The sequence below is a fragment of the Ipomoea triloba genome, chromosome 12 (genome assembly GCF_003576645.1).
Source record: "Ipomoea triloba cultivar NCNSP0323 chromosome 12, ASM357664v1".
NCBI classification, from domain to species: domain Eukaryota; kingdom Viridiplantae; phylum Streptophyta; class Magnoliopsida; order Solanales; family Convolvulaceae; genus Ipomoea; species Ipomoea triloba.
This window is the reverse complement of record NC_044927.1, coordinates 27,033,022-27,043,187: the sequence shown is the minus strand read 5'-3', so window position 1 is coordinate 27,043,187 and position 10,166 is coordinate 27,033,022. Positions and strand designations below refer to the sequence as shown.

General features: G+C 33.8%; 1 protein-coding gene across 1 annotated transcript; it reads left to right on the top strand.

The window, feature by feature from the left end:
- The first annotated feature begins 1,775 nt into the window (after positions 1–1,775).
- Positions 1,776–4,400, top strand: LOC115998673 (protein DETOXIFICATION 35). Its single transcript, XM_031238295.1, has 7 exons — positions 1,776–2,204; positions 2,312–2,937; positions 3,257–3,313; positions 3,408–3,646; positions 3,747–3,865; positions 3,964–4,050; positions 4,135–4,400. Exons 1-7 carry the CDS (start codon positions 1,920–1,922, stop codon positions 4,234–4,236), a joined length of 1,515 nt encoding a protein of 504 aa, XP_031094155.1. The 5' UTR covers positions 1,776–1,919; the 3' UTR covers positions 4,237–4,400.
- Positions 4,401–10,166: the final 5,766 nt, after the last annotated feature.

Sequence of the window (10,166 nt, the reverse complement as noted above, 5' to 3'; positions counted from 1 at the left end):
ATAGAGTTGTAATTCCCGCTCAATATGTCAACATGTAAGTATTTTGATCATATCTCAACAAAAGAATGTTCAAATCAAGTAATTCTCATGTAATTGGAAATAAGATTCAAAGGGCTGCCAAAAACCTTCTGATCTAGTAGCACTCACTTTATACTCTCACGTGGAAGAGAGTGGGTTTGAGTCTTAGTGGAGGTGACTATTGACTCTTTGTGAACTACTGCTTTCCGATAATGTAATATTACTCAAGTAAATATTATATTACTAGATTGTGCCCAATATTAATATTTTATATTAAACTTTTAAATTTATTTAAATTTTAGATATTTACATTATTGTACATAATAATAATAATAATGTAAAATATTTTTTTATAAATTTTATATTTATATTTTAAGAAATAACTAACATATAACTCCACTATATAATATGTATATATTATTATTATTGAAAAAGATAAGAAAATATATGGTAGATGCATGTGCATGATAACAATAGTAAAAAATATAACGGAAATTATAATTGTAAGAGTATGTTTGTCCAAAATATTGTAAAGTACAACTACTTTTGTAACATAATGTATAAAAAAAACTTAACAGAAAAAAATAAATATAAATTAAGGATATAACATTTATTCACACTTATTATGTTTTTAGATTAGATAATCTTATATTACCTAAACCAAATGTTGTTTAAGCGTGGTAATGTTAATGGGTCGAATATAAAAACCGGAGTTGAGTTTAATTTTGCAACATTGGCCACAATTTAATTCCGCAGCATTTATTTATGTCATACAATACTTTTTGTCTGAAGTAACCACCAGGGTAGTAAAGTTGGTACGTTTTGTGCTGTGATTTTTTCCACGTCATATGTTATCCATCAACAACCAGACTAGTAAAGGTTTGTTGAATAGGTCCTTGGTTGACTTTACTTGCACTTGGAATTGTTCTCTTTTGTTTTGTTTTTTTGATTTATTTCTCTTTCTTTTTTTGTGAGATCGGCACTATCCAAAACAACGAGGGAGTGTTTGGTTTAAATTATATAGCCTAACCAAACAAATTTATATTACATACTTCAAAGATAACTTTTAAACTAAATATATTTATATTACGTACTTCAATTTTAAACAAATGCAGACGACCCTTAGATTTATCTGATTCTTCTAGTACTTGCATTCCCGACATCAATTTGCAAGAGCGTTGAAAGGTCATTATGGAGTATCGTCATGAAATTAGTCATATGAGAAACCCGGAGATGATTAAGCTACTTGCATCCCTGATATCAATCTGCAAGAACGTTGAAAAGTCATTTGGGAGGTCCGTCATGAGATTTGTCCTTCACTCCGAGGTCTGGAGATTAAGCACCTTTGCCAGTAATCCTGCATTACTTGCATGGGGAACAGGTTTTAACCAATTATATAACGTAAAAAACTATTGGAATTTGAACCCATGACCTCTATTTTGGAAGAATTATTTCATGCCACTAAATCACAAAATAATCATTACTCTTTATGGAAGTTAGTTAGTGTCATTATTGTTTTGAGCTCGTCTAATTGTCACAAGCTTTATTATTTAAAACAAAACTTTGAAATAGTATTATATATTCCAAGTTGCAAAAGATGAAATATACAAAAAAAAAATACAAATACAAATAAAAGTAATATTAATTATTTTTATTTTAGTAAAATGGGGGTTGTAATTGTAATAGGTTCATGTGACATGGTGATGGGTATATATTTGAAGGGAAATGCAGAATGCAGAAGCAACAGGAAAAGGAAACCGCGAAAGTCGTAAGTCGTAACTAACTTGCACGAAATGGTACGAGGGCAAAAACCCTCGGAGCACTGAAGCGACACCATTTTCTCCGGCGAAAAGCTTCCCCTTTCACTTACCGACGTTCATTTCCGCTGAGAATAACGGAGAATGGAGGCGCCGTTGCTCAACGGCTTCTCCAGCGACCGGAGCCACCGCCTGTACGCGGATGACGGTGACTACCGCCCCGCCAGAGGGCTGAGGACGTGGTGGGAGGTTTTCTGCATCGAAACGGTTAAGCTTTGGATAATCGGCGGCCCTATTGCGTTCAACATCATTTGCCAGTACGGCACGAACTCCGCTACGAATATTTTCGTCGGCCATCTCGGCAATATTGAGCTCTCATCTATCTCCATCGCTCAGTCGGTTATCGGCACTTTCTCCTTTGGCTTTATGGTTGATCCTTTTTCGCAATTACTGGTTTAATTTACTGCATTTTGTGTGTGTTTATGTGTGTTTATTTGGTTTGATTTAATTGTAGTGTGTAAATTGAATTGTTGTAGCTTGGAATGGGGAGTGCATTGGAGACGCTGTGTGGACAGGCATTTGGAGCAGGGCAAGTTCATATGCTAGGGATTTATATGCAACGCTCAATTGTTATTCTCTTTGTAACTTGTATTATTCTTTTGCCTATTTACTTGTTTGCAACTCCATTGCTTAAGTTGCTTGGGCAAGAAGATGAAATTGCTGTTTTAGCTGGGGAGTATGCCATCCTAATCATCCCTCAGCTATTTTCCCTTTCTGTCACTTTTCCCACCCAAAAGTTTCTTCAGGCACAGAGTAAGGTGAATGTGCTTGCCTGGATTGGATTCTTGGTGCTGCTCCTTAATGTTCTTTTACTTTGGGTATTCGTTTGTTTGTTCAGCTGGGGTACGACTGGCGCTGCCTTGGCGTTTGATCTTTCGAATTGGGTCATCGCGATAGCCCAATTTGTGTATGTTGTTAGGTGGTGTAAGGATGGGTGGAAGGGGTTGTCTTGGACTGCTTTGAATGATATTTGGGCATTTGTTAGGCTCTCTCTTGCTTCTGCAATTATGCTCTGCCTTGAGATTTGGTATATGATGAGCATTATCATCCTTACTGGCCATCTTGACAATGCTGTGATTGCAGTTGGCTCCCTTTCTATTTGGTGAGTCCTTGAACTCGCAGTCTCAATTATACAGCATGCTTTGCAGATTCTTAGTATCCAAAATCCAATCAAGTCTCGTGCTTTCTGAATTCAAAGTAAATTATGGAGCATTTAATTAGTGTTACATGTCATTGCATTGTATGGTTATCAGTAGAGCAATGCTAGTTGAGTTCTGAACATCTCTTTCAGCAATGGGAGAAAAGGCATAATCTTGAAAGCATTTTTAGCCTTCTAGAATATGCATTGCTTTAAGATGAAATAAGTTATGTTTACATGCCAATTTCTTCTCTAATGGTTAAGCATTGTTCTTATATTTCAGCATGAACGTTAATGGTTGGGAAGCCATGTTGTTCATTGGAATCAATGCTGCCATTAGGTAAATGTTTTTTGTTCTCACCCAGAATAGCACCACATTCCTTTTTTTGCTATGAACAGATCAGCATTCTCTTAGTTTTCGTTTTTCTTTTCAGTGTTCGAGTCTCAAACGAGCTTGGCCTAGGGCATCCAAGAGCAACCAAATATTCAGTCTATGTCACAGTTTTTCAGTCTCTCCTAATTGGTATACTTTGCACGGTTATTGTACTGGCCACTCGAAACCATATGGCCATCATATTCACAGATAGCAAGGAAATGCAGCAAGCAGTTGCCAAACTTGCAGGCCTGCTGGGAATAACAATGGTTCTCAACAGTGTCCAGCCTGTTATTTCAGGTATTAACACGTTACAGATTTCGTCGTTCTTGAAAGATACCTTTAAAAAACAAGGTCACCCTTCCCATTTTACCACAATCTAAATACCCCACATTTGCAGGTGTTGCAGTGGGAGGAGGATGGCAAGCTCTAGTGGCTTACATAAACTTGGGCTCATATTACATATTTGGTCTTCCTCTTGGATTTGTTCTTGGATATGTGGCTAATCTAGGAGTCACGGTAAGTGAAATTTCAAATCTCGCTATGGTTGATCATCTTTGGCGCTAATGCTAGACTTCTATCCGCACAAAATTCAAATTTGGGGTTGAAAAATGCAGGGACTTTGGGCAGGGATGATAGCAGGGGCTGGTATGCAGACTTTGCTACTACTGATTGTTCTTTACAAAACCAATTGGACTAATGAGGTAGGTGTGGTTGATGTTTGTAAGCCCGGTTTAATGCGATAGAGATTGTGTGAATCTTGATGGCAAAAACAAAACTTTTTGCAGGTTAAGCAGACGACAGAACGCATGAAGAAATGGGGAGGACAAGACATTAACGTCGGTGAGAAATCACCTGATCATCTTGCATCATGCAACAATGAACCTTAAACGTCATAACTTGTAAGCTCAATACAATAGTTCAGTTGTTTTTTGATCCATTTTACCTTGTGTTCGGGTGTAACATAAACATGAAGTTTGTAGAAAGTTTTGTGATTTTGTCAAAAATGTTAGTCTGCACTAAATGTGTTGAAAATAGTATTGAGCAGAACGAATTCACTTTGACTCGACCTAGATCGATAAGTCGTTGAATAGGTTTGAACTGCTCTGCTTGTATCTTCTTCACCTTCTGAGAAGAAAAAAAAACAATTTAGCCCAATATAAGTAGTAGGCAAATCAAGAAAACAGAGCTTGACAGCCCAAATGCACATGAGTAACTTTTGAGAAGAAAAGTTTGTACTAGACATTTAATTTGAATATATATTTATAAAAACATGTTATTGAAAGATTTTGATAGAGTAAGTGTATTACTAGTGTTCACATATAGAATGTACAAAATAACTGATTTATGGTTTATTATCTCGAGTAAATAGGAAATACAAATTGTGATTTTTTTTGGATAAAAGAAAAGGTGATTATTTTTGGATAGAGGAGAAGGAAACCCAAATTAGAGTATATGCAAGTGTGGTATATGACGTTATAGTTTGTTCTGTCTAGTCAATTTTAAATTGGGAGAGAACACAAGAGTAAACTGTTTGGTTAAATAATAAATTGAGACCAGTTTTGCCAATTTTTTGTATAATAATAAATTGAGACCACTTTTGTCAATTTTTTTTTGATTTGTTGAACTTTAACCCATTTTAAAAAATATGTTTTCGCGATTGATTTTAAAAATTCTTACATAATTATTTTAAAAATTCTTACATAACTCTATGTCACAGACTAGTTACGATGGGATGATTACGAATTTGATAACTTAAACTCTTAGATTCTAGAGGTTGTTTACAAATGAGCTAATAAACAGTATTTATACTCATTCTATCTCCTTAATGAATGGTGGGGATCTATTAAATCTATACAAACCTAAGGTTCTATAAGATTTTAAATTTCTAACAACCTGGGAAACGTATAGCAAAATGCACGCACGTTACACGTTACGCTTACGTTGACCCATATTTTCTATTTTGAATATATATACAACAAGAATTGCCTTATAGTGTGTTAGAATGAACGGAAAAACTCTCTCCACGAGGAGATCGTGAATTAATATCATATACGATGACGAGGAAGACATAGAAGATATTAATGAGGAAGGGGACTGCCCTGTTATTCGTTTGACAAAGAAGGAGAAAATCCGACTGAGAAAACCTTAGAATGAAGCAATCACTTATAATTAAGGTGTGGGGGAAGCAAGCTGGAACGTAGGTTTGGTACTTTCTGTATGTTTTTTTAATGATTATAATATCATGAAACTGTCAAGGTGTGGCATCTAAGGAGTTCCGCCATTAAGTAGATAATCGTCACACATAAATTTGGACTGGATTAACCCGTCGAGGGGTGTTAGACAATGTGATCCGGCCTATATCTCCTTATCTGAATATCTGGTCGTCCTCTGTATTGAAAGACTCAGTCACATGATTCGAGATATGGGGATTAATGACATTACCGGAAGAGGATTCTATGAGTGTTTCTATCTCTAAATACGTGATTACCCAAGACTAGTGTGTTTTTTTCGGGGTCCCTTTCTTCGGATCTTTAAAAAAGAAAAGACCTATACTAGCTAGCTACATTATCACTGGGTTATTTTACGAACTCCATTAACGCAATAATAATGACAATAAAGGATAGGTCTGCATCATTATCTCTACGACGAAGACATCTATATAGAAACAAACCCCATTTAAATGAGCCTCCAATTTGGTTGATCCAACCTACTAACTGCATACACAATTTTGCTGTGAAAAAAAGTACATTTTCCCTCTATAAGTCATAAACGTAACTGCGTACAGTTACTTGTTTTGATCTTTAATTATATAGCAATTTTATATTTTTAGTCATCAAATCATATGAGATATAAACTATGCTCTTGTGCAATAGCATACAAACTATACGTCGTCTATACATAATATGTTAACTACACTAGAAAGACTCTGTGGGATAAATTCGACTGAAAGAGTACTGATAAAAATTGAGTTCATGACCTTCTAATAGATAATCATGCTCCACTCACTTAGCCACCCATGTGGACATCGACAGTTGGGAGAAGACATTACAATTATAGTTCTTTGCATTAATGACCCATGTTAACATCCATCAATTCTTACCTAAGTGGCTGGTTAACCACAACATCAATTGTTACCTAATGTCACATGCATGTGTTTGTGTTTGGGGTTGGTATTTGCAAATTTATAGCTAACTTAATGTTTAGTAAATGATAATCTCGGGTTAGTTGTCTCACTTTAAAAGTGCCTATAATTCAGTGTTGGATTAGTCATTATGTTTGATGATAGAAAGCCTAAGTTTCAATAAAGAACATTTTTTGATTAATGGCTGGTTGATGAAGGCAAGTGAAAGATGTGAGACAATCAGACAAAGGATAAATAATTCAATATTCGGAACTAAAAATACAACAAGAACATTGTCAAAGCCATCAGTCATCACATACAAATTAAAGATTAAAAATATCATTTTCTCTTTAAAATAGTCAATATTTTAATGCAATTTTAAATATAAAACTCTAGTAAATATCATTATTCATTTCTACTAGTCGATAATAAATATTTTCATTTAGACCCTCAGAGTTTCGATCTAGTGAATGAGTAGTCTCATTTAAGATTTGTAGATTCATTGTGCGTAAAAATATATAATTTGATGTTTGAGTCTCGAAATTAAATTGACTCAATTTACATTGATTTTATATTCGAGTGTTAATTTATGACTCCACCTGCCCTTAGATATTGCACGTAGCTTCACATGGTACCTTAATCGGACCTTCCATTTTCCCTTCCTTAAATCCTTAAATAGCCGACAGTTTTGTTGGTCCGGCGGGACCATAAAACTCTCAGCCGCCGATCGCCGCTGACTTTATTCATAACCACCACCAAAAAAAAAAAGAAGTAAAATGTTGACGTCTATTAGTGCTTGGTTTGACTCATATTACATAAAGATTGGTCCAACAAAATTAAATTACATATAGTAATAAGGATCAACCCAATCCAAAAACAAATAAATATAGTAATAACTTTCGAAAGAGAGGATCGAGTAGGTAGAATATGACTTTTATACCAGAAAATTACAAGTTTAGTTATTGTCGATATGCTCTCAGCTAAACCCGTCGCACAATATTTTTCTAGTGTGATTTTTCCTCTTATATGTACCTTTCTTACATGGTTCGTTGACTATTACATAGAAATAATATTTATTTAGTGCATATTTTCATATAGCGACTGCGAGTTTCTCTCGCCATAAAAAATATATATAGTAATAAATATAATTGTTTGGGCCAACTACGCAAATTTTATTGTGGACCGCGGTCGACAATGGATTCAGATCCATGCATCAAAACGACGTCATTTTGATCAATGAAAAGAAACGGCTAAAACGGCTCCGTTCCGCACCATTAACTCTGTGTGTATAAGATATTTAGTTTCCTTTTATATAGGTTGTAGTTCCCTTTCAATACAACTACAATTTCTTTTCGATATAAATAGAGTTTCATTCAACATTGTACACTCAAATATGTGAAGCTGTTATGTGGTTTCCTTTCAACACAACTACAGTTTCTTTTATAATACACTGCAGTTTCCTTTCAACACAACTGCAATATTGTTTCGATATAACTACAGTTTTATTGGATCAGACAATATACACTCAAATATGTGAAACTGTTATTCAGTTTCATTTTATATACACTGCAGTTTTCTTTCAATACAACTACATACATATCCATTTGATAATATAAAACCAAATGTGTAGTGAGACAGTATCTTTTGAGATGAATTATAATTTCATTTACGAAACTCCGTTAAAACTTGACGGCATCCATTTCTTTTCTTAATGAAACAGTGGACTATGGTCCCACAGTATAATGACTGGGCCAACTAAGTCTATTGTACTACAAGTGAATAAAATGTTGATAGTGAATAAGAAAGCACCTTTATTTTATGTAGAAATTCAATCAGAAAAAAACACTATAAATAATTCAACCATTTTGTTAGTTGTGGTGGTTAGGTAATAAAAGTACACACTCTTCATAAGAAAGTGAGAATTAAAACTTCCAAAGTACAAATTCAACTGTTACTTTGGCTGGGCAACCTTGTTCCTTCAAGACATTATGATACAGATAGTTGGAAGACATTAGTTGGGCGTTGGTGTATTAATTAAGAATAATATATTTTTATTTACATCAAAATAAAATTCTTTACATTCGTTAATTATTTAAAATTATAAATTAATTGATTTCACCCTACATTAAAAATAAATTTACTTATTAATTTAATACAATAATAACATATTACAGTACTATTTCAAAAAAAAAAAAAAACATATTACAGTACTATATATGTAAGAAATTGAATATCAGATCATGAAAATATGAAATTATGGAAAAATGTATAATATTACTTATTATTAAATTCCTTAAATTTTCCAACCGCATAATTAAGAGGGGCCCCATGCATGCTTTATAACGGTATATCACATGGCTTTTCTTGCATGCTCTATAATACAGTACGTATTTACATAATCGAAATTATGGTTCATTAATTCGTACCATGTTGCTTTACAACGCATGACTCTCATTTATGTCTTAGCTAAAAAGACATGTAACTAATTTCTGTTTCGTTCAGTATTACGGACTCTGTTACAGTATAGTATTTATTCATTACTATTAGTTCGAACTCATAACTTCTCATTTGGAGTAGTCATTTCGTACTATTAGACTACAAGGTCATTGACAGTATTTGAAAAAGAAAAAGTTTAGCTTGGTTCACGCTCACAAAATATTGTTTTTACACTATAAAAACTATACATAAAAATCTTTAACATGACCTACTCTATCTTCAATATCATTACATTACATTAGTAGTCTGTTATAAACTATTTCAAACTATTGAGTTACTACCCAAATTAAATATACACTCTAGGTGAAGTTCGTATTGTGATCTTAATTAGTAAAGAATCACAATGAGATAAGCCAACATACGTTACGCACAGTTAGGCGGCTCAATCTGAGGAGGCCAATAGGTCTGAAATTAGAATCTTATCGTTACCAAATTAATTATTCAACCAACTCAAATGGAGTTACGTTGTTGTCCATAAGTGTTGGATTACTTAACTCTATAATTCAGTGGTCAATTATATTACTAATAGAGTTAATACATCCAATGGTTATCCGAGTATTAGGATTTTACAAGCTGTGGTCTCCGAGTTTAAAATGACCCCGAGACTTCCTAAAAGGACCATGGGTGGTTATTTTTTTAAACTTAGAGGAAGTATTGTAGTCATTTTAAATTCGGAGGACCACAGCTGGTAAAATCCTAATACTCGGAGGATCATTGGAAGTATTAACTCATTACTAATATATTTGGATGACGAGAGAAACTCGCAACCACTATCCAAAAATATAAAGTGAGTAAATCTTACTCCTATATAATAGTTCGCAAATCATACGAGAAACATAAGTCAAGCTTGGTATAGTTTGTGTGACCCTCAATTATTACTAATAAATTGTATTTAAAAAAAAAAAAAATTAAATTGGCATTGTGTCAAATTATAAATGGACGGTTTTCAAAAAAAAAAAAAAAAAAATTATAAATGGACATTACATATCTTGACCTACTCACACCTACACCAAGCTCTGCAATCCAAATATGGTTACAAACAAATTATGTTATGGTAATCATACTTAGTAAGTCTAAATAATATTATGATAATATAGTAATGACGACAGCTTGCTGGCTTCTACTCACCGTATGTATTCACTGGGCCCCTACCGACCGATATAAATTTTGCATAAATGCATCAAAACCAAACCATCCACT